This window comes from Phaenicophaeus curvirostris, chromosome Z, assembly GCF_032191515.1.
Source record: "Phaenicophaeus curvirostris isolate KB17595 chromosome Z, BPBGC_Pcur_1.0, whole genome shotgun sequence".
Lineage (NCBI taxonomy): Eukaryota > Metazoa > Chordata > Aves > Cuculiformes > Cuculidae > Phaenicophaeus > Phaenicophaeus curvirostris.
The window spans coordinates 40,583,960-40,609,860 of record NC_091431.1 but is presented as its reverse complement, the minus strand read 5'-3'; the positions used below and the strand labels follow the sequence as shown (position 1 = coordinate 40,609,860).

The 25,901-nt window shown below is 40.4% G+C and overlaps 1 protein-coding gene across 3 annotated transcripts in view; it reads left to right on the top strand.

Annotated features, from left to right (window-relative positions):
- The window catches only part of ADAMTSL1 (ADAMTS like 1), a 173,889-nt gene that overhangs the window by 94,278 nt on the left and 53,710 nt on the right, over positions 1-25,901 (top strand). For all 3 annotated transcript variants that reach the window (XM_069880687.1, XM_069880686.1, XM_069880688.1), the window contains 2 exons: positions 7,135-7,436; positions 11,337-11,466. In XM_069880687.1, coding sequence (XP_069736788.1) covers positions 7,135-7,436; positions 11,337-11,466 — 432 coding nt within the window. The remainder of the gene's footprint in view (positions 1-7,134; positions 7,437-11,336; positions 11,467-25,901) is intronic.

The following is a 25,901-nucleotide window of genomic DNA, read 5'->3' as shown; positions in this document are numbered from 1 at the left end:
CTATTAATTCTGTATTGGTGCAACAACTGCCATTTTCATGACTGCACTGAGGCAAATGTCAGTAAGGACTCATTCTTTTCCTACACTTCATCTGAGGCTTTTCCCAAGCTTTCTTATGTCATAAAGTCAATGCCTATGTTCTCCACTATATACGAAGTCATTCTTTGTAGCCAGCAGACCATTCCTCCGCTACCACTGTGACCTTTTATTCTTTCTCATTCTTCAGGCAGAGAAAACAGGCCCTATTTTTAAGCAACTCTATTGTCCTTCTCAAATTTTACTTTTGATTGTAAGTTTAAATGGTAAAGCTGAAAATTTCCAGAAGATTTCTTCTGTACACTGAGTTCTTGTATTTGTGAATATATTTATTGCTGTCTTGTAACTTTTGTGACTTTATGTTGAACATTATTTTTCTTATGAAATTACATAGTATGAGTTATAAAGTCAGACATGTTTTCTCACACTGTCCTTCAAGCTGTAATTTGTGCTCAGTCTCTAACGTGTGTTGGTAGAACAGTAAACACCTCATTTTTATTCCTCATGTGGTGCCTTATATTATTTATTTGTGAATTTCTGAAAGAAGCAAGTCTCACAGTTTAATTTCATCTATCTGTCAGCTGCCTTCCTTTTCTCTCATTAATGTCTGAATTTATTCCTATTAATTGAATTTGACAGAGGTATAGCGTTATTACAAAGAATTTTTACCCTTCTGTCAAATTTGGTCAAGATTCACCAGGAAATGCAGTGGCAGTATTTTCCACATGTCAGTCAACTAAATGACTATGTATAAAACTAACATCCTACAATTCCCTAGTTGACAGAAAAGTTTCTAAAGGAATTTGGTCTTTGAGAGATACCAGAGAATTCACTTACACACTCAGCCTTCAAATATAAATCCATATTAAATTGGTCTTCATCAGTTCTGCTCTGCAGAGAATTAATCCTACCCAGTTCAGCCAATTTATGGCTAGAGGGGATAGTTATGTTTGTGCTGTCTGATCTGCTACACCCCTAGCTGGGGTCAATTAAGTATTAATTGCTGGCAGAACTACTATGAAATACTGCAGGTTCGTAACAAAGTATAATAATCTTTGTTAGAACAAAGATTTAAGGTGACCAGTCCTTGCTGTCCTGTAATGTCATACATACTGTTCTCCCATTGCTGCCCACCTGTGACATGACCATTCATCAAGCCTTAGAAATACATTATCTGAGGAGAAGCCACAGTATCTTTGTGTCTGACCTCTTTCACTGGAGCTCATTACACCAGCACAGCATGACAGCCTTAGTCAGAAAGTGCACTAGTCATGATTAAAAAAGCATGGGTTTTTCTATTTATAATGAGATTGATTTCATGGGTGGTGGAGGGGTTGATTAAAAGATTTCTGTCTCTAACTCTTGAAAAAATGCTTTTGAATGTTAACATCATACCCAGCTTCTAACATACTGCCATAAATAACCCTGGTGCTAGCCATAAAAAGAAGTGGGGGGTAAGGGGGAAGAGGGCAGACAATAATATCTGGATGCCAGATGGCACCTTCGTAGTGATGGAGCTGATTCAGTAAAAAAACAGAAGGAAATTCCTGGCATTCATCAGTCAGGGGACAAAGGACTCGGGGAACTGGATATGGACAGAGAGGCCAGCGTGGCAGAGTCACCCAATATTTCCTTGTTACTTTTAAGTAAGTATTTATGTTTCCAAAGACATGTAAGCTATTTTATTTTGGTTTTCTTTATTAAATAGTTCCCATCATGGTGTTTGTACCTGATTCACAGGTCAATAAATAATTTTAAAACTTCCTACAAATGTTTCACTTTAAAAAGAAAGTGTGTTATTATTTTTTGATTGCCAAAAAGAATAGTGAGGGTATACACAGATACTATCAACTGCTAGGCTGTTGCTTGTCCTCTTTAATGTCATGCAGTGAAGAGGAAGAAGGAAGTTTTGAGAATTGTCTTCATATTAAGATCTAGTGGCAAAAAGAATTAATCAATATATGTTGTTGGTCATAGGGAAGATCAGCAGTGCAGTAGCCTAACATTAGGTAATGATTTCTATCTGTTCACTCAATGAGTCCCTTTAGACAGTCATCACTACCTAGAATTTATGTGCAATGTCTGTACAGGGCAGAAACCATTATCTTTCCCTGGGGAGAAAGGCAGCGTAGAATTTATTGAGAGCACCAGCAGCATGGAATGGTTTGATACAAAGCTGAAGGAAAAGGTCACATTCAAACTAAACTGAAGAGAAACTGTTGTGGGACAGATGGTAATCAGTCAGATTGGAATTGGATCTATGCAGCTCGCTCTGGTGCTATTACTCATACAGATTGAGTCCTGAGATTTTATTGACAAGTGGTCATGACCTCTGTTTCACTTCTCTGAACAATGGCACCAGCAGCTACCCTGTGCTGTGTGTGACCATACTGTGGTATTATCCACACCTTAAAAACTACAGAAAGGTGGCCTCTCCAGGAGAAAAAGGGCAGTTTTGCATTTCATATCAAGACAAAGAGTCTGGAAGTCTGAGCTCAGATTCTGAATCTATCACAAAAAATTTGTAAGCTTTTGAACAAGCCACTGAGAATTTTATTTCACCAGCAGTATCTGATTTTAAGTGCCTTCGTAGATGGGTGTCTGTGCCTTTGAGCACTCAGTCTTGCTGGTATGTGCAGTTCTCAGAACTATAGGCTTTGTCAGAACCGTGGGTTTACTTAACAATGGACTAAAGAAAAGCATTCAGCAATAAAAATTAAGGAAAGGTGAGTAAGTAGCAGTGAAGAAACTGAGACATTTTTCTCCATTACTGAAAGGACATCAATGTTTATACAAACTTCTCCTTTAATTAATAACCCATATTGTAGGAACTCAAGTCGTAGAAAGAAGAGGCTGTGGCTATATGCATCAAGTGTTCTGGAGATCTTCACAAAACTTGACAGGCCTCTTAATGAGTCTCATGCTGAACCCACTATGACCTGCTATGGAAGGTCTCCAGTTACTGAACTTTAACTCTGAATTTGTGTTTCTCTTCTTCTGACTTCCCCAGTTATGTATATGTTGCTATGCAGAGGGGAGTATACACCAGTCCTTAGCTGTGCCTAGCATCTGAAGGAAAAATATATCATTAAACCAAGACTAAGTACTGTCATTGTCATTGCTATTCTCAAATTAAATTTTGACATCACTTTTGCTTCCTTGACATGGAAGTGATCATTGCATAGCACATTTTAGTCTAGAAAAGCTGTATTTTTAAATACATTCCCTTTATATAATCTAAAGAGAGGAAGTTTTTTAAAAACACCTGACACACTGTTTTCTAAAGGGGGAGTTCTCATCTATGAATGTGAATAATAATATCTACAAATCCAAAATATCTTTCAAAACTGAGCTGGGCAAGTGGTATCTACCCAGTGTTCATGTGTAGATGAAATTCTGTGCACAACTGCAATTCGGTTGTACTTGCTGGTCCATTGGATGTGCAAACTAAAAGCTGAGCTGCTGCACATTTCACAGTTTGACCAATTTTTTGTGTAAGTGCTTTATGTACAAATATAGTGAGTTGATTTTGCTGTCATACTAATGTTTCCTTAAAATGTATTTTCAGTGATTGTAGTACAGAACAAAAGCAATAAGCCAAAACTAGCTCAGTACCACACCTGAGTGACTCCTGAAGAAGTCCATCAGCATCAGTGACGTAACATTTTTTACTCTGTTCCCAGAACACATTATGCAGCCTAGTGTAGACTAATGTGCATATTACAAAATGTAGCAAAAATAGCCCCTTCAGCTGAATGCAATCTTTTAAATCCAGACCTCACTATCTTGCAGGGATTTTCATATAATAGGAAAAGGTTGCTAGTCCGTCACTATAAAAGTGACCACGGGTCAAGGAAACAAGTATAGGCATTTGTGTACAAGCACCATCTATTTTCATTCCTTTCATTCCAGCCCTTTTCCTTTTCCAGCTTGAGAGCACTGCCCATGTAGGATGGAGGTGTGACTGGCAGAGAGCCCCTTCACCCATCCCACAGCTGGGTGCTGTAATATAGTCAGCACTCCAGCAGCTGAATAGCAGCAGACACAGTTAAGTCAGTCATAACAAAGCAAGGTCATGATTTTCCTTCCTTCTAGCTTTCACTTCTCCACCTAGTATTGATATCTCTAAAACAGGTGCAAAAGACTCTTCACTCCATGGTCACTGCAGTATTTTTCCTTCAGGGGAGAAGCATTTTCATGTCTGCTGTGCAGAGGAATAAAAGATGACCTTTAATGCAACAGCAACATGTGAATCTCTTGAGAAGTATGAGAAGAGCTATGACATACTCAGTGTAATCTCTTTGAGGAAAAAGGCACTTTTTAAAAATGAATTTGTACTGGTATTAGCACAATTGGGTTCTGGCTGACAGCTACTATGCTGCCTTGTTTCTAGAACTAGTTATTGCCCTTTTCTTATTTGTCAGGGTTACTACAGGGACTGTTATTACGGAGGGATTTAAATAAAAAATATGCAATGACAACTGAAACACCTCCATCATTTCTGTTTTCTAAAAAACCTACTTCTCAATACATCTATTCCAATATTTCCATTTTCAAAGAAGACCCAGATGTTAGCATACAGAAAAGCACAGTGCTGTAGAGTGGAAGGTACACTATATGCAGAACAAATAACTTTAAACACATGCAACTGGCTGCTTATTATTCACATACTTTTTGTAATTTGTGCTCAGCATTTGCCAACATTTATCATTTATCATTAATGACCACACAAAGATGTCTGAAAGCCTCTGTAATTTCATGGGTTTAGGATGATGCAAAATTCAGAACCATTGTATATTTATATTATACATCCACATTACATAAATGTTCAGTAATGACAAGTTGTTTATAGAGATTTTGTTTGCAGGGTTTTCTTGGGCTTTCCCCTTTTTTTCTGCTTTCAACTTTTTTCATTCTACCAGTTCCCTCTTTAGCAGCCAATAGTTATATTTGAATTAAATTACACTTTTAAATTTGTTACCTAAACTGTAGGAATTGGGCCTAGAAAGGTGAATAAAACATAATTTCCTGAGAGTGAAAGTATTCCAGTGTTTTCATTATGAGTTGCTGACTAGTGAAATAATACAGTATGTGGCATTTATAGATCAAGCCTGATTTCGGAAAGAATCCAATTTGCTTTAATAATGTTCTTGCTTCCCTTTTGTGTCCTTTCTCTTTCATTCCTGTGTTTGCGTGAGTGCTATTCATCATATGCAAATATTCTTAATATATGAAATATCTCTTGTTTTTCTAAAGGAGTAATTTTAATACCTGCCAAAATATCATTGCTTTTGGTTTGGAATAGAGCAGCTCTTCAGCAAAGCAAAGTTCGGCAACAATTAACAATGTTAAAAAATGTAAGCAAGACAGCTTCTAATAAAAACAGTGCATTGTTTTTGTAACCTGATTAGGATTTCTGCCTCTTAGTTTGTCACTTCAAGAAGCTGTACGTTTAAACAGATCAAAATATCTTAATCACAGTGGCTGACATGGACTGTTCAAATTGTGACAGGAGATTTTCTGCATCAAAGTAGTAATACAGCAATTGCACAGGCTTAGAGAAAAGAATATGATTGTCCCTCCTGTACTGTTACAGACCATAATCCTTTCAAACTGAAGGATATCATTGTTAAGAAAAGATAAATCTTTTAAGATAAAATCTCTCAGAGCAGAGAAATAGAGTGACTTGGCATTAGTAGTTTCTCGAAGGCTTTACTCTAGAAAGAAATCCTGTGGTCTTTGTAGCAGCATTATAAACAGTTTCAAATTTTGAGTAACATATACAATTAATTTCTTTCCTTTCTGTGACTTCCTATGTATAGTGTTAGCAGTGGATATCAGGTTCATAACAAGATGTTATAAAGATCCACAAAAAAGTGGATAAAGAGATGCATACTCGCTGCTCTAGGAGACTGTGCTGTTCTGTTCAGGGATCCTGGTGCATAAGTGCATGGAGGGAAGATCAGGTTTCTTTTTTGGGTTTGAATTCTATTTTTAACAACAGAGTGAAGGGAAGGTTCTTTTGTGAACTAGAGAAAGGCAGTGGATGAAAAAAAGTAGTGTGTAAAAATTATTTCAAATATGCTGATCACAAAACTAAATTTTCTGTTTCTTCCTGCCAGAATGTTCATGAGACTATCAAGGTGAGAAAATAACTTCCTGTAGCCCAAACTAGCCCTAGACCACAGCAGAGACAGAAATGTGTATTGCCTCCAGCTCTGGGCAAAGCTGTCCAGGCCTGGTGTGTCCTATCTAAGTGAAGACCAGACAGAGAGGTATATAGATAGTGATAGTGATGATGTAATAAAAAATATATCCTGTAAGCTCTGATTTATTTGATAAATTTAGCTAATGCACATGATTATGTGCTGAAAGACCTTGATTTCTGTCAGGCAGTTGATCCAATCACAAAAAAACTTTTCTTCATTAAATTAGTACTCAAAAATATCAGTAAAAGAAAAAAGACAGCTAAGTTTGAAGGAGCTGTAGGGTCTTTCAGTTGCAAAAATTTGGAGCAGGTAAGATTTCCTAATCAGTGAAACAAGAGCAACATCTGGTGAAATCAGGACAGAAATGGAAACTGTTTTTTTTTAATGAGAAGGGAAAGTAAATATGCTGGGGAGGTGGGGTGCGAGAAAATTATGTGTACTTTACCTTTTTTATGCCTTCAAATTAAGGCTTAAAAATGGTTACTGCAATACAGAAACTACGGTTGAAATTATTTTTCTGATAATACTGAAACAAGCTGGTAACAACAGCCTTTTCAATATTTATTAATGACATAACTGTGATCCTCACAGGGAGACTGCAGGGTGCCTTGCACTGAGATATTTTAGGGTCAAGGTAGGTGCTCTAAGCATGCATCTTTCTTCCTGAATATAAGGAGACACTCCACATGAGTACTCCACAGCCTTTCCACTGTTGACATTGAGTTGTCTACAATGTGTCATGGTTCTTAAGGTGTGTTTCATAGTAGCCCTGTGGTGAAGTGAAGCGTTTGTTTCTCATGCAGCAGAATTTGGTCTGGACAGGACTGTGTAGCTTTTGCTTGCCTGACTGTTCATAGACACATCTTGCCTTCCTCTCCTTCTCTCACAGGTTTATCCCTGAGGCTTGGTCCACCTGTAGTGTTACCTGTGGAGTGGGCAGCCAGGTGCGGCTTGTGAAATGTCAAGTGCTCCTCTCTTTCTCTCAGTCTGTGGCTGACTTGCCCATTGATGAATGTGAAGGTCCCAAACCTGTATCTCAGAGAGCCTGTTACAGTGGTCCCTGCAGCGGAGAGGCTACCGAATATAGTCCAGAGGAAACCAAGCTGCTATATAGAAGCTTACAGGAGTTTGATGAGCTCTATGACTGGGAATATGAGGGCTTTACAGAGTGTTCAGACACCTGTGGAGGAGGTAAGTGCAAAGTGTTTCTTTGCTGGATTTTCTTTCCTTCGTCAAGTGTGTGCTTTGGAGTTGTCACCCATGGACACACTACTTTGCCACAGCTATTTGGAATCAGTTACATTGGAAAAGATCTTTAAGATCACTGAATCCAGCCGTAAGACCATCGAGTCCAACCATATGTGAAGAAACATGGATTAAAACTGAAAAAAAACATGCCCACAACATGTTTTAGCCCAAGACTTGCAGACTCAGGCTGTCACCAAGAGTGATCAGTGTATCACGTATTTCTGTTCCTTTTTATCAGCTCATCACTCAAAAAAGCACTTGTGCAAAAAGAAAAAAAAAAAAGCCGAATGCTAAAGTGACCTCATAATACAGGCTAAGAATCACATGTCATTTTCAATTTTTATCTCTTGATTTGTACTGCTCAAGTATAAACATTTGGAAGTAAATTGTCGTCACATAGCAGGTCCATTCCCAGAGGAATAGAAAATGTGCTTAAAAAGCGTTAATGTTGTGGCTGTCTGAAGCTAGCAGGCTTGGCATTTTAAATCTCTTAAAGCTAATCAAGGTTGCAGGTTCTACATGTTATAGAATATTAATGCACAGATTTCCAATATCCTTTTTCCCTTATAATTTTGTCCAGCTAGTTCTGAGAAATATGTCCACAATGTTTAATTTTTTTAAATTAAACCTAGATTTTTTCCAGCTGCAGTCTTTTTACATTACAAGTTTCAGGGTAATTTAAAAAAGTATTACTATAGATAAATACAGAATAGGCACTGTAGAACTGGAAGCCAATCAGCATTTTCTGAATGGTTAGTAGTATGATCTGTACAGATATAGTACTTGTCAGTTACACTTGAAACCTACAGTTAGTAGAAAACAAGGCAAATGTTTTCTGTACTTAGTTTAGCTTGCCGACAGTCATCAGTGTTCAGAGCAGTTCACAGAGAGTTGCCAGATGATTGCGACTATTGCTTTGCTTCCTACATAAAACATATGACACTAGTGCATGTCCCTTGATTTAAAGCTCATAACCATTTGCTGCATCAACCTACCAAAATAGAGGGACAGATGTTGTCAGTGTGCTGAGATACACACTCAGTGCAAGATTCAAGGAGAAGCTAAAGAAAGTGATTCTGAGCACGTATGTTTGCCGGTGCAGCAAGCAAGATTTTAATTTTTTTAGTCACTGGCAAAAACTATTTGAGCCAGAAACTTCTGTAAATACATAGTCTAGCAACCACAGGCTGGTTAAATTCAGGAAAGAAACTCTTCAATACCCATGCCATGAAGCAATGTTTCTGATCCTATCAGTACCTTTAATAGATCAAAAGAGTAAGAAACTCTGAAAGAAAATTATAATGAGCAAAGTGGAATCCTGGTAGGATGGACTAAAATTATATTGGAAGTACAATCAGAGATCACTTAGGTGACAAGAATAATCATGAGGAATTAATTCGCCAGAAGGCCTGGGGTGGGTTGTGTATTGAAAAGTGAAAAGCAGTAGCGTCAGAGCTCAGCTATCTAAATTTGATAAACAAAACCATCAGTCTGAGAAATGGAGAAAAGGCTGAATGCAAAACCGCATAGTCAACTACTTTTGGATAGTCAGCATTGAAACACAGTGGAAAAGTATGAAGGTAATTGATAATCATTGGTCAAGAGCTCATTAGTGACACACTTCAGAGGAGAGAAAGTGAAATTGTGGGAGTACACTCAGTTTGTAACATTTTGTTCTGAAAATAAAAACATCAAGCACATACAGATGGTGAGTGAGCTTTCTCCCTAGCAAACAGAATTCCGTTACCAGCATGTGGCAGGAGTCAGTGGTTTCTTTCCACAGAGCTAAGAAGAGTACTTTCCTATTTTCCATACCTCTAGATTAGTAGTCCTCCTCTCCTGGCTTCATCAGATTGGTCTTGCTTTGACAACCTGTACAAGTGGTCAGTGCAGAACAGACACCAGTAACTTGAACAGAATGCCATTTCCCACCACTGTTCTGCATCCAGGAGCAGTCTGTCCTTGGGAATCCATATGAGTCTTCTGTACACAATATGATAACATGCTCAAAGTAAAAATGATAGAGCTGGAAGGATACCAAACATGACATGGTATAGAGCATATTGTTTATGTATAAGAATTTCATTGAAATAAATTTCAGTTATTTCCTAGAAATAAATCACTACCATTTGTTTTGTTGTTTCAATGGGCTATCCTTTCCACAATTTTTTGAAGTCTTTTGAGAGATTGCTTAAATAGCAAAATAGCTTGAAAATATAGGGCCACCTTTCAAAGAAGAAAACCCACAACAGTGTTGGCTGACTTAAGGGTCATTGGTAGTTTTAACATTAATGTCCATGTTCAAAAATGTCAAATTTCTTTCTTCTATTCAGCACCTTGAGGACAGCAGAGGCATCTTCCATCCTTAACTGATAGTCATGCCCTAAATAGGCTTACATGTATAAGAGCCAATGAATTGCTCAACATATCACTTTGCTGTGAGCCTCTCCTCAGCCTGTACTGAGAATAAGGGGAAGGAACCCATGAATAGTTTTGGAAGTACTTCCATAAGTTCCAGCACTTTGGTCCTGTTGAATAGTATGATATAATTAAGCCTAACATACACTTTAGCATTAGGTACAGCAAAAGGTATCATCTGTTCATTCTGTGGCACTGCTCTTGGAGCTGTTCAAGCTTTTCCAACACTATGGGGTTTTATTAAGTTTATGTTTTCAAAAGATTGTGAAGTATTGTGGAAAATTAATTGTTGTTTTTGGGAAGATGATGCAGTTGGTTTGAGTTCTGCTAGTATTTTCCTAACTCAGGAAGTAAGAATGAATATAAAAAGCATACTTTCACTTTGCTTGAGCTATTGTGGACTGGATTTTTAGGAAATTTTTAGGCTAATTATTATCCTTAGACCTTCTGGGCAAGAAGTAGAACCTCTTTCACTAAGTACTCTTTCCTATGGCATGTGGTGTTGCAATCCTTGATTTTCTGGATTTCTAAACTTGTGATAAAAAGGAATTTAATATCACCAAGGATTTCCTAAGACAAAACATAGTTACCAAATTTTCCAGCTTCTCTTTTACTCCCAACAGCTACCCTTGTTCTGTCCCAGGTGTCAGATATACCCTGTAGGTTCGAATCTTCAGTTTAGGTGCAGGTCTGTGGATGCAGAAGAGTAACTGAGAGCAGCCAAATTGCCTGACCTTGTTTTATGTTACTTTTTCATGTATGGCGATCGTACTGTTTCTTAAAATACAGCATGCCAAAGTCAAGGCCATCTTCACACCTTAGTCTGCTTTAACCGACAAATCAACAGCCTCATTGCCCTCATAGTGAAAGCATGAGTCATTAGAGAGCACTGGACAATTTTCTGTTTAGGGTAGCTGTGGTGAATGAACCTATGGACTTTTCACTGCAGTCAAAACACCTAGTGAGACTGAAAGCAAGAGCAAGTAAAAGCCCAGCGACCTATGTGGTGTTTTGATCAGATCATCTCCTGACTGGGGAACAGGGTACAAAATGTGCAATAATCAATGTATGACTGTATCTGGAAAATTGCAAAAGTTACAGATGAAGGCTTTTCCCCAACGAAGGCAGAAAAGGAACTGTCATTTTCCCTACTCGGTCAGGTACACTGTGCCAAGAAGCATCTTCCTTTGGCAGGCATTCATAACATGCTCCTCAAAGACCGTCAGGCAGAGCACTTGGATATGGGTAGCAGACACCTTGCTGCTGTGCCGAAAGTAGCCTTCTTGCTCTCTGCAGCCAGGGCTGCAGCCTCTCAGCTCGCAGCTCTGGGTATGAGTCTCATGTAGCCCTGCTGGGCCCATCTCTGCCCTCAACTGCCCCTCCAAGTGCGGAGAGCTGGCTGTGACCATGCATTGTTGTGTTCAGGTGTCCAGGAAACTGTGGTGACCTGCCTGAACAAACAAACCAGGGAGAGTGCGGATGAGATGCTGTGTGTAACCAGCCGCCGTCCTCCACAGCTGCTGAAAGCCTGTAGCCTGGACCCCTGCCCCCCAAGGTAGGTGTTTTGTATATTATTACCAGGCACACATTTTTTTCCAGACTTAAGCGAGATGTGATTACTAATGAAGCTGAGAAACTAATCTTAATGCTCTCCGTGAATCTGAGATGTTTGGGGCCAGGGATAGCCACACTCCAATCATGGGATTCAACCCACCAAGTTTCCATGATGGCAGCTAGATAATAGCTTTCTAGTAGCATGATAACTTCCAGCTCCTCCTGCTTGCTACCCAAGCTGCTTGTCATAGGCAAGCCTGATATTATGCCCCTCCCCATTCACGTCTAGTTTAAAGCCCTGTCTACAAGCCCTGCAAGCTTCTAGGCAAAGACCCTTCTCCCTCTCTGAGGAAGGTGGCTCCTATCCAGTACTTCTAGTCCTGATGCCGTGTAGGCCATCCTATTGTCAAAAAACCCAAACTAGTTGCACTGACAACAGCCACGGAGCCATGTATTAATAGGCTGGACCCATCTGAGCCTTATAGTGTCATCACTCGTAACTGGAAGGAGGGAAGAGTCACTTGGGCCCCAAATTGCCTCACTAGCCATCCCAAGGCCCTAAAATCTCTTTTAATCCCCCTTGGGCTTTGTACTGCAGCTTCATCCCCTCCCACATGGAGCAGCAGTAACGGATAATAGTCTGAAGGCCTCTCCAGGTTGGGAAGTTCCCTAGCAATATCCCTCACCTGGGCACCTGGGAGGCAGCAGACTTCGTGAGTGGGGTCTGCTCAACATATTGGACCCTCTATCTCCCTCACTACAGTCTCCTACAACTATGACTCTCCTTTCCATCCTCGTGGCAGTTGTGGTAGTACAGCATGTGTATCATTGCGGTCTTGGCCCTTGCTCTGATGTAGGTGCGTCATCCCCCACTTTTTCCTCCAGTCTGTCCTCCACATCAAGAGCTTCAGATCTGTTGTGGAGAGACACCTGAGGAGGTGTGGCAAGGAGGGGGTTGGTTTTCTGCCCCATCAATGGACTCGCTTCCATTCACTAGTTCCTTTTGAGCCCTTGCCTATTACCTTATGGGGGGAAGATAGGAGTCCCTTTGATCCTGGGGTTTTCCCTGTGGCTGATTCTGTTTCTGCATCCTAGATCTCAGGGTGTGGTTCCACCAGTCTATCTCTAGTTCATTCTCTCTGATGTTCCTCAGCCTTTCTACTTCCTCTGTCAGCCCTGCTACCAGGCTGAGGAGGTAGTCCACCTGCTCACACCTTATGCAGTCATTGCCCTTGCTGCCCTCTGTTTCCAGTGCTAACTGGTGGCACTTCATGCAGCCTGAGACCTGGATGGCTCCGTGCTTTCCTGGGAGTTACATAGCAATACTTGAGCAGAGCACAGGTTTCCTATAATTAAATGCAGAATAGCAGTTCAATGTCTAGAAGATTCTTCCCTGAGCTCAAAAAGCAAAAGGGCAGGTCACTCAAATTACTGTGTTTGTATTCTAAATTACTCCAGAACAGAAAAATCCTGCTTCAAATTTGGCTTTACTGTTTTCAACAACAAAATCACTCCCAATCAAAATGTCCAGAGAGACCTTATTGCAGCCTTTCAGTACTTTAAAGGGGCTTATAAGAAAGATGAGGACAGATATTTTAGCAAGGCCTGTTATGATAGTACAGGGGATAATGGTTTTAAACTAAAGGAGGATAGATTTAGACTAGATATGAGGAAGAAATATTGTTACAATGCGGGTGGTGAAACGCTGGAACAGGCTGCCCAGAGATGTGGTAGATGCCCTACCTCTGGAAACATGCAAGGTCGGGTTGAACTGGCCTGTGAGCAGCCCCATCTAGTTGAAGATGTCCCTGCTTATTGCAGGGGGATTGGACTAGATGACCTTTAAGGGTCATCTATTCTGTGATTTTATGATTCTATGAAAATGTGTCTTTTCCTCAGCCACTATAACCCAAAACACAGAGGCAATCATCATCTAATCACATGTAATTGCTCTTGTTTATTACAGCAACAGCATAGGCACCTCATGGTGAGCCAACGAACTCTTCCAAGCGGGTGAAAGAGAATGTTGAAACTGTGTTATAAATTATAACTATTCAACAGCTTGATCAATGTGTGTTGAAAAGATTTGGTAAACACATATGGAGGAGTGAGGGAGAAGCATTGCAATGAAAGCTGGTGAAGGGGCCAAGCCCCTGGGGTGAACAAGCCTTATGAGGAACAGCTGAGAGAGCTGGGGTTGTTTACCCTGGAGAAGAGGACGCTGAGGGGAGACCTCATTGCTCTCTACAACTACCTAAAGGGAAGTTGCGGAGAGGAGGGTGCTGGCCTCTTCTCCCAGGTGACAGGGAACAGGACGAGAGGGAATGGCCTCAAGCTCCGCCAGGGGAGGTTCAGACTTAACATTAGGAAAAAAATTTTCACAGAAAGGGTCATTGGGCACTGGAACAGGCTGCCCAGGGAAGTGGTTGATTCACCTTCCCTGGAGGTGTTTAAGGGACGAGTAGATGAGGTGCTGAGGGGTATGGTTTAGTATTTGATAGGAATGATTGGACTTGATGATCCGGTGGGTCTTTTCCAACCTGATGATTCTATGATTCTATGAAAGCCAGATGGCTAAAAATGGAGGAGATTCCAGGCAATTTCTACAGCTTTGTTCTTGCATATTTTCAAAACTGAATTTTTATTCCTTTATAACAAAGAACAGCTGAATGCTATTGCAAGTCATTATGTCTACAGGTACTGCAGTAAAGCCTTTCTGGCAGGAGATGCCAGTTGTTGTTTTGTTGCAGTCTCTTCTCAGAGGTCTAAGTTAAATTAGCACTAATGAGGCAATGGTGGTCTTACTGTCTCTTTGTGGTTTTCAGCCCATGACAGACATACAAATGTATGCTGTTTTTGAATAAATTGTATGTATTTAAGTCTATTTTAAACTGAAGTGCATTGAGACTGTCTTTGACAGCCTCTTAATATGTAGCCCACACAGCTTCCTGGGATTACAAGCTACAGCTTGAATTATTGATGTTGTAGGCTGGAGATTTAGACACTAGAAGAAATATGCTGTCGGACAAGGTAAATTCATGCTTATTTGAAGCCTTTAGGCTGAGAAACAGCTTTAACAGGTGACATGGGCTCAGCAAGAGAATCATAATCCATTGTTTGTCTAGTTTTACTTTGCTGAAGACAGGATTATACAAAGACATCTAAACAGGCAGCTATCCCTAGGTTATGCTGTAGCTGTGTAACCTGCATGCCTGTTCTGCACTACTGTAATACCATCCTGGTCTTAATATGTATTCATCTGTGACCTAAAAACATATATCTCTCTCTTCACTCTTTTGTAATATAGTTGCCCTCTTTTTACCCTCTCCAGTTGTTAAGAGATGGCCCAAAATGTGTATGACAGCCTTTTCTGTGGTGGAGCAGTAACTGGATGCTCCTCAGTATGTCTTATTCAAAAGCAGTTACAGTGAAATCACCAAGGGAACCTATAGAAAGTCACATTTTTCAGCCCCATGTTGCACCTAAATGTGAAGCAAAGCAGCTCTTAAGTTACCAGGGTCAGTGGAGCAGCTCCAGAATCTCTGTCACAGTCTGCCTTCAGCTCTTCTAGTTTAAGACTTAAGACATCTTTCACATCCATTTTGCTTTTTTAAATAATGTGGTGGTTCCTTCATTAGATAGGATTTCAATCAAACCTTTTCCTCCACTGCAGCTTATATTCCATTCAGGATACTGTGTTGATAAAATATTAGAGTGCACTTGTCAATTATTTTTAATAACTTAGACCATGTTTCCTTCTTATTTCAAAGAATGTAGATCACACTTCTTATTCAGAATCCTGTATACTTGGATAGATTATTTTCGTCTACACAAATCTTCAGTTCACAGGTTTTGCCAAATTAGTATATCCTTGTGTTGAAATAATCCCATTATGCCACAGCGCAGGTTTTTTATAACTTCTTTTGTGATGAGTATGAGCTTATAGTCACGGTAGGGACTTAATGAATCTCTGCAGTGGACAATTTCTCTTCTTTTTTTCCTGGCACTGTTGCCAGTCACATTCATACAATTCACTTTGCTCCACCCTTCTCTTCTCTAATGCTTGGGCTAACCAGGACTTAGTACTCACTGGTACTAGATATTTTTCATTATTTCAAACAAAAATGCTTCCACTTCATCCTTTCATGCAGTAGCTTCTATTTCTTAGTTTCTTTCTCTAATTTATTCTCAATTGTCTTGAATATTAATTTACTGACACAACAGCAGGATTTCGCTGCCAAAAAAAAACTTTCCCAACAGTGATGATAAAGAGTAGGTCTTTACTTTTGTGGCAAATATGAAGTTACATCAAATGTTTTGTAGCATAATGGCCAGAATTAACTTTTTCACTGCAGCATTAACCTGTGAAATAAGCTACAGTGTCTTATAAATGGTCGATTTTGCTGTGCATCATCACTTCCTTTAAAAATAGCTGCAATTAAGAACACCATTATATCTTCCATTTACGGTACTGCTGAAGTAATTTGTAATGGCAGTAGTCTAATGACAAAAAACCAAGAAAACTTTGTTGATGAAGAGGTAAGGTATGTAAAAGGAGAGTAAAAATATGTCCTTAACTTCTGGAAAGGTACTGTACAGTTATGTACTATACTTACATCAGAAAGAGTCATACATGAAATTAACATTTTTATTTCCATTAAATTTGGAGTGAACCAAGTACCTATACAAGGAGCTAGTCTGATTAAAGAGGAGTGCTTTATCTGCCAAATAAGGCTGGCACATCTGCAGAAGCACAGCAAGCCCTTGTGTTTGCGTCCATGAATTTTCCAGCTTCAGTTATGTGATCTCCATTCCCCTGACCTCTGTGCTAACATTGTGAAACACTGAAGGTCTTACTGATGATGTGGAGTTTGTGATGTGCAGTTACACATTAGAAATGTGACTAAGCTGACTTGTACACTGTAACAAGGTGTTAGTAGATCCTGTGTTTTATAGCCTTGAGAAAGACTTGCAGAGAGGTGAACAGCAATGCACTTTATTACCACCTAGTGGATGCACAGATTTGTATTGTTATAACTATGACTGGATGGAGATTTGGGTCTTGGTTTGTTGGTTTTTTTTAAATTATAATATTTACACTGTTGTGGTTCCTGATCTGAACAAAGGTGTTCAGATACATCAGACAAGTTCATTCACCTTTCCATGAGGAAGCAAACTGTACTGTCCAAATTCATTATTTTCTCCAAGGTCTAAGAAGCCAGTTTCTCATTCAGAGAAAGTTAGGGAAGAAGTGTACTAAGTTGTCATTCTGTAATCTGTTGACTCCACATACAGACCTAGATTGATACAACTGTTTTGATGGAGATATGACAGTCTTTAGTACAAGTTTGCGTACATAAATAGTAACCTTTTTGACTCCATCACTTTGAATTTGATAACTTCCTTCCATACATTTTTTGAGTCAGAATCCGATCTTGGTTGATACTTCTAAATACTTTACCATGGTTACTTTGCTTAGTTATGGATGATGTAATATGAGTATAGAACCTCTTCACTCTGCGTGAGGAATGCCTGCATGATTGATGTCTGCATATCACTGTGAGGAAAAACATCTTTTATTGCAGAAGAGTGAATGAGTTACTAAATAAATTATGAGTCACAGGTTCAGGATCTCAAAGGGGAAAGTAAAAATGTTGGATCTGAATGCGTGTTTGGAACAAAATTCTTGTACTGCCTTACTAACTGTATTTTGCAAGAAAGTTATTGAAGAGAACACAAATGTAAGCAGACACTGGGAGTTCCCCAAATTCAGTCTCTGTACCATACAGATACAAATACCTGAGTTCAATTGTTCGCCCCTCCCTCTGCTAAAATACTAGAGAAAAGCCTTGTATGCCTGATTTGAGAGACAGCCTGTTTGTACCTTCTGCACTGGTAAAATAGTTCAGAAACAGTTCATCCTAATGAAAATATTATCCCTGTAATGCTGCCAGCCAGGTCAGTGAGAAGCTTATGTTATCTGCTGCCTTTGTGGCAGCACTGCTCATAAAATTTGGACTTGTTAGAGAATTACTTAAGCCCACTCACTTTTATCTGAACACTATTTTATTCATGAATGAGTTTTCTTTGTCCATTTAATCCAGTGGCATCTCCTTTACTTCTGTCCTGCATGGATCATTTCAGGAAAGGCATCCTTAGATATTGGGAGAGTTGTTATTCTGTGGGATGAAATTGCATGTTTATGGATATTGATCTTACAGACTGTAAAGTCAGTCGTCTTGTGTATTCTTTCTGTGCCATCTACATGTCAACTATCTCAATTTTAACATGTTTCATCTTAGATGGTATTTCAGATTATGAATAATAAATTCATTGCACAGGTTTTTTTGGCTTCTTTTCCCCCTTCTGTTTTCTGTGATCTTGTTGATTTCTCCTTCTGGAACAGCTGTCTTTTCACATTTTCTATATGGCATAAAGTTAGTTCTAAGAAAAGGTGTTGTTTTATGAGACAGTCCAGCATGGAGAGCTCCAGTGTGAAAAGAACCAGGGAGTCTTTGACATGAAGCAGCTCTGTCTTGGGCAGCAGAGTATTAAATTGTCCCTCTGCTTCTTTGCAGAAAAAACGTATGCAAGCACTTTATAGACTGATGCACACAATTTATTTCATAAATCAGCAGGTCTTTGGTTTTGCATTAATTCAATGTAGGTTTGGGGCAAGGGGTATTATCCTGCTCTGCTGTAGTTCCTGAACTGTGTTCCTCCATAGACTCTTCATTCAGTTTCTGCCATCTGCCATTATAAGTCAAATTTGTACAATTTTTGTCCTTTTCCTCAAACTTCTCTGTATTACTTCTTAACTAGCTTTCCATGTTTACAGTAATTGACTCTGTTCTTCAACTGTATCATATCTTCATTTTTGAAAAGCACTACTAAGGGACTATTTTCATTGTATCCCACATAAAGTACTGAACAACCTCCTTGGAAGTAGACATTGCTTTAAGCATGAGCCCAAATCTAAACTTGAGGTTAAAGCTAGTACTCATTTGTTTCTCAAGGCTTATCTGATCTGTGTAGCTATATCAAAGACAGCTATTGCTATAGTTTATCTCAATGCCACAGTTATCATACAGAGTAAAAGTCTCATTAGGTACTTTTCAGTAGCCAGTATGTTTGCTAATCTCTCAAACCAGTTCTCTGCCAAAAGAGTTCACTGAAGGGATACTGTCTTTTCATGTTCCTCTGTGGCTTTTGCATTCTGCATCTGCAGTAGTCCCCTGAAAGATCCGCTATACAACCCCCCACTGTTCAAAGTGTTGGCAGAAAACCACAAATCCTCTTTTCTGACCTGCTCTAATAATTGATGTTCTCTGCCTTCAACTCAAGGAACAACAAGATTTTATTTCTGTAAGGAATCTTACATATACATTGCTTGAGGCATGTCACGAGGTTAACCCCAGCAACCAAAATTTCCATCTGTGGAGTTGTTCCATACTCCATTTACTTTCTGTTCTTCTTTGACTTTTGAGTTCCACCTCTGTTTTCCTTTATGTGGCTCTGTTATATAAATATTGTCTCCCTGCCATTTTCAGCTATAATGAGCTGCAATATTCATTGATACTGATAGGTCTTCAAAATGAATGCAGGCCACTTCTGTCAGCTCCCAGAGCACTCTCACTGAGACTTTGGTCTGATTGGATCTGCTTGCATGTATTGGCTGCATAGGTATCTCTTTGACAGATTCCTTCCACTTGCAAGAAAGATGAAGAAAAGCAGCTCACTCTCCTTTGTGAACAACAGTGCCCTGAAACCTTCCCTGCCTGTTCTGCTCCCTCATCACATCAGTAATACTGAACAACAGATTTTGTCAGGCTGGCATGAATTACTTTTCTGTTGCTGCTGCTGCTAACTTAGAAGTACTTTGCATTTTCATTTTTATTTCTCAATTGAGTATTAACTTTTCCAAAACTTAGCTGAATCTGTTTTCCTCTGAGGTGTATGTATACTGCACGTATGCTTGTTATGTTCTCTCTAACACAAACTAAACCATAGCTGTAGAGAGATCATTTCCTAGAGACTCATCCTTATTTTAACACCTAGGGAGAGGTCTTAGCTCTCACACTTCGTTTCAAAAGAGTGGACTGATTTCACTGTCAGTTAATATGACTGAATGAAAAAAATAGTTGTAATTAAATTCTTATTTAGTGCCCCCTTCTTTGAGTCTATTTTGGTTATAAAACCAGGAACTGACTGGAGTTCTCATCTCCATCATGTAGCTTTACTGCAGGAAAGTATGGTACCCAAACACAGTTGACAGTAACTCTCCCTGCTGTCTAAAGTTTAAGATCACATTTTGGATTATATTTACCACTTGACACTGAGAATATTGACTCAAGGTAAATCTGCTAAAGAACCTTCAAGAAAGCCTTTCACACCTATGAAACAGGAAGATTTGCCACAAACATCACTCAGATCAATAACAGAAAAGGAGGGGAGGATGTGTGTGGGCTCCAAGTAGATTTTTCAGCCTGCAGGATCCAATGGAGTATGCCCTGATGACAGGGAACAAGACAAAGCCAGTATTGACCTAGTATGTGATTTACTCAGTCTGTTGCATGTGCATCTACACAGCTGCCACCCAGCACTGGTGCACTGAGGAATGCCTTCATGCAGGCAGGTGTCAGACATTAAGTAAGATGCTTCCAGGCAAACCTCTCTCCCCATTGATTAATGTTTATTTTAGAAACAAGAAGAGTTCTTTTGTATCACTTTCATATGCTTTAACCACATAAAAATCACAATAATTTCATTTTTTTAAGCAGTTTGGGAGGTCTTTGTAGAGAAGGGTGTTTACTTTTCCTGTGCACTGTTCAATTTTCTTGGCAGTGCTTGAAAGGATTCTGTCAGGATGAAATCATATATCTCTAGAAAATATTCTTTACTTACAACACCTAACAGCTTAGAATGCTTTGGTTTTCACCAAATATACTCTACATATAGGGACTGATCCAAAGTGGTTGGCTCCACAGTGCTTTGGCTCAAGAGTATACATTTTTCACTTTCTACCTACATCATGTGCTTTTTCCAGTCTGACTATGGGGATACAAGAGTGCTTTGTTCTGAAGGCTTATGGCTCCGCTGGGGCAACAACTCTGATTTTAGGAGCTTCCGTTGCTATGAGCTGCTTACTAACTGGTGCCACTTTCTGGTCTACCTAGATAACAGAATTATTATGTAGGCTCTAGTTCTTGTAGGATTGACAGGGACATTTCAAAAACTAAGGCAACAGTGTCTTATTGTCCCTCTTGTTATGCGTAGCATGCTAATGCCTAGAGGCTCCTGTCGAGGTGAGAGTGCCATTGGGCTAGGCAGCAAGGTAAAGACCAAGTAAAAGATCATTTCCTTCTGTAGGACCACAACCTAAGCAGACAACATGGATGGAGCTCAAGAGGAAAAAAAAGTGTTGTAACAATGTTGCAAATGTGCACATATGGGAGAAGAGTATGATCCAGCCCAGCACTTGAGTCTTCCTATTATAGTCAAAGGGTATATTCACATACTCACAGACTAGTCCATGCTTCAGCAGTTCTGGTCTCAGTCACCTCTAGAGTTCAACAAAAGGCTGGGAACAAGGTCTTGCTCACTTGATCATCATCTAAACTGCTTGAGTACAATACGACACAATAAGAATTTGACACAGTTTCTCACAGCATCCTGCTTGAGAAACTGGCTGCCGCTGGCCTGAACAGGTGCACCCTCTGCTGGGTTAAAAAGTGGCTTGATGGCCAGGCTCAAAGAGTGGTGGTGAATGGAGTTAACTCCAGCTGGAGGCTGGTCACAGGTGGGGTTCCCCAGGGCTCAGTGCTGGGTCCAGTCCTGTTCAATATCTTTATCAACAATGTGAATGAGGGGATTGAGTGCACCCTCAGCAAGTTTGTGGACAACACTAAGCTAGAAGGAACTGTCTGGAGGGTAGGGAAGCTCTACAGAGGGATCTGAACAGGCTGGAATAATGAGCTGGGGCCAGTGGGATGGGGTTTGACAAGGCAAGCTGCAGAATCTTGCACATGGGACACAATAACCCCGTGTAGCACTACAGGCTTGGGGAAGAGTGGCTGGAAATCTGTCTGGCAGAGAAAGACCTGGGGGTCTTGGTCAACAGCTGACTGAACATGAGCCAGCAGTGTGCCCAGGTGACCAAGAAAGCCAACAGCATCTTGGCTTGTATTCAGAAACAACGTGGCCAGCAGGACCAGGGAAGTGATTCTGCCCTTGTACTCAGCACTGGTGAGGCCGCACCTTGAATACTGTGTTCAGTTTTAGGCCCCTCACTACAAGAAGGATGTTGAGGTCCTGGAGTGTTTTCAGAGAAGAGTGACAAAGTTGGTAAAGGGGCTGGAGAACAAGTCTTGTGAGGAGAGGGCGAGGGAACTGGGATTTTTTAGCCTGGGGAAGAGGAGGCTGAGAGGAGACCTTATCACCGCCTGCAGCTGCCTGAAAGGAGTTTGTAGAGAGGTGGATGTTGATATCTTCTCCCAGGTGATAGGTGATGGCACAAGAGGGAATGGTCTTAAACTGCAGCAAGGGAAGCTTAGTTTGGTCATTAGGAAAAATTTCTTCACAGAAGGGGTTATCAAGCACTGGCAGAGGCTGCTTAGGGAGGTGGTTGAGTCACCATCCTTGGAGGTGTTTAAAAGATGGGAAGGTGAGGTGCTTGGGGACATGATTTAGTAATGGACAGGTACAGTTGGATCCAATGATCTCAAAGGTCTTTTCCAACTCCATGATTCTATGACACATTTTGTTCTATCACAAGAAAGAGGAAAATGTCCTTTCAAATTAAAATGAAATGTATAGAACTATTTAGAATCATAGAATCATAGAATAACCAGGGTGGAAGAGACCCACCGGATCATCGAGTCCAACCATTCCCATCAAACACTAAACCATGCCCCTTAGCACCTCGTCCACCCGTGCCTTAAACACCTCCAGGGAAGGTGAATCAACCACCTCCCTGGGCAGCCTGTTCCAGTGCCCAATGACCCTTTCTGTGAAGAATTTTTTCCTAATGTCCAGCCTAAATCTCCCCTGGCAGAGCTTGAGGCCATTCCCTCTTGTCCTGTCCCCTGTCACTTGGGAGAAGAGGCCAGCACCCTCCTCTCTACAAACTCCTTTCAGGTAGTTGTAGAGAGCAATGAGGTCTCCCCTCAGCCTCCTCTTCTCAAGGCTAAACAACCCCAGCTCTCTCAGCCGTTCCTCATAAGGCCTGTTCTCCAGCCCCTTCACCAGCTTTGTTGCTCTTCTCTGGACTCGTTCCAGAGCCTCAACATCCTTCTTGTTGCAAGGGGCCCAGAACTGAACACAGTATTCAAGGAGTGGTCTCACCAGTGCCGAGTACAGAGGGAGAATAACCTCCCTGGACCTGCTGGTCACGCCGTTTCTGATCCAAGCCAAGATGCCATTGGCGTTCTTGGCCACCTGGGCACACTGCTGGCTCATGTTCAGTCGGCTGTCAACCAACACCCCCAGGTCCCTCTCCTCCAGGCAGCTTTCTAGACAGACTTCTCCTAGTCTGTAGCACTGCACAGGGTTGTTGAGCCCCAAGTGCAGGACCCGGCATTTGGCCTTGTTAAACTTCATGCCATTGGACTCAGCCCATTGGTCCAGCCTGTTCAGATCCCTTTGCAGAGCCTCCCTACCCTCCAGCAGATCAACACTTCCACCCAGCATAGTGTCATCTGCAAACTTGCTAAGGGTGCACTTGATGCCTTCATCCAGGTCCTTGATAAAGACATTGAACAGGGCTGGACCCAGCACTCAGCCCAGGGGAACCCCACTTGTCACTGGCCTCCAGCTGGATTTAACACCATTTCCCACCACTCTCTGGGCCCGGCCATCCAACCAGTTTTCCACCCAGGAGAGTGTGCGCCTGTCCAGGCCAGAGGCTGACAGTTTCCGAAGCAGAATGCTGTGAGAAACTGTGTCAAAGGCTTCACTGAAGTCCAGGAAGATACATCCACAGCCTTTCCCTCATCCAGCAGCCGAGTCACTTTGTCATAGAAGGCGATCAGGTTAGTCTGGCAAGACCTGCCTTTTGTGAACCCATGTTGACTGGGCCTGATCACCCGGTTCTCTTGCATGTGCTTCATGATAGCACTCAAGATCACCTGCTCCATGACTTTCCCTGGCACTGAGGTCAGACTGACAGGCGTGTAGTTTCCTGGGTCCTCCCTGCGACCCTTCTTGTAGATGGGCACAACATCAGCCAGCCTCCAGTCCAGTGGGACTTCCCCAGTCTTCCAGAACTGTTGGAAGATGGTGGAAAGGGGTTTGGCCAGCACACCCGCCAGCTCCTTCAATACCCTTGGATGAATCTCATCCGGCCCCATAGACTTGTGAGTGTCTAGTCGGGCTAGCAAGGCTCTGACCACCTCCTCTTGGATCATGGGAGCCTCATTATGCTCCTCTAGCTCCTGGGTTTGTACACAGACGGAACAACTTTCTTTACAATTAAAGACTGAGGCAAGGAAGGCATTAAGTACCTCAGCCTTTTCCTCATCCCCTAGAAGTACATACTCATGTTATGTCTTAGGAGCCTTTTTGTTTCCCTTTTAAACAACTTGATCACATTTGTCCAGGCTATATATAAGTTGAATATATGGATTCTCACAAAGCTTGAAACTTTTCAAAGTATAAGATGATAAAGTTTAATTCAAGGATCACAGACAGTGTTAGAAACAGCATACTTAAGCTGTTTTTTGAGAGCATCTCTAAGATTTTTAGACTTGTTCATGATACAAAATAATTGTGCTATGATTGCAGTCAAGATTTTCAGATTATTGGGCTTTTTTTGGCAAGTGGAGTTTTGCAATTGTTCTCTTTCTTTTATTTAAGGGACCTGCAAATATTCACACTTTAAAATATACTGACCATGATTAATTGTGGAAAATAGCTTGTTTACCAGAAGCACACATAAGTACTGCTTAGTCAAACTTAATTTATTCAATGAGATTGTTCTGCAAAATTACATTAGATTATTCGGTCTTTAGAAGTTACAATCTTAATTTGTAAAATTAATAGCATATTACAGATTATTGGTCTGATTCATAATATGAATTGATTGTTAGATTTCTTAACTGATGTTTTTCTGTTCATAAAATCCATCCATTAACTAATTCACTTGTTTAGTTTATAGTTTCTGGAAGTAAAAGAAATTTAGTACTGTGGTTGGTTGGGCTTTTCATGAGTTTATGTGCAGTTTTTAGACCACATTCTTTGCATTTTCTGTTAGACAATCTTAGAGAATACTATTGCCTTGAGCAGTCAGATCAGGTTCACTACTTAGTTTGTCTGTCGTCATGTCTCCCTATACTTCACCAACTCTAAAAATGCTACTAAGGTATCACAGTAGTCTGTTGGAAGCAGGAGATTGTTTATTTGGAAAGTGACAAGTTTCTGTGATTGGTTTTGTAATTCGAATTTGTAATAATACTTGAAATAAGCTGTATTTTGGGAGCATCCTCTGTTCCCTATACACTCGCAATGGATACTTAATTTCATCTCTTTTTATCTGAGAAGTGTGTATATATATGTGTCCTAATGTGTCTCATATAGCCATATTTCTATTTCAACACATCCAGCCCTATGAATTACATTTTTCCTGTTACAATCCCCTCTGTTAGCCTTCTCTTAATGTCTTTGTGGTTTTGTATTTATATAGCTTTCCATCAATCAGTTTGAATATTCTACGTATCATGTCTGTCAGCCTCTGCAGAGGATGAAAACCTTTTGAATTCTGTTTCTTATGAACTACAGTAACTGAAATATTTTAAAAGTCTTATTTGCTCTTAAATATGTAACCACTACTTAGATATATAGGAGACAGAGGCAGGCAACTGATGAACTCATAGAACTAGTGTTAGGACAAGTCAGGGGTTTAGGAGCACAGATATGCCAAAATCCTGTTGTAAAAAAGAATAAAAGACATTGTTTCTCTGTTGCTACATTTTAGTATAGCTTTGGGCTTCAATGGAGGAGACAGAAGGAGGGATAAAACCAACGTTTCGGACCAAAACCATAGTCTCTTCACCAGGCTCTGGGAAGCAATGCAGGAAGTACCAAACAAATGACTTTCAGCTTGGTTATAAAGTGTGCAGTTCTTTCCTAAAGAAACAACCATGATCAGCTCACAAAGATGCCAGTTCCATCTGCACAAGGTTCCTCTAGCTTGATCCTGTAACTATGATAAGTAGTTACTTTTTGACTATAAGATTGTTTCCTAATTTAATTACAATATTGTCAGATGCGTGCAGAACATGATGACATTATTCCCATACACATTGGATGATTCAGCTCAGTGTGCCAAAACACCCAAAAGAAAAACGAGATAGAGGAATATGCAGATAAGGACCACGTGAAATAAATCAGCAATTATTTCAGTTAGATCAACTAATGCTGTACAATAAGGGTGCAACTGTG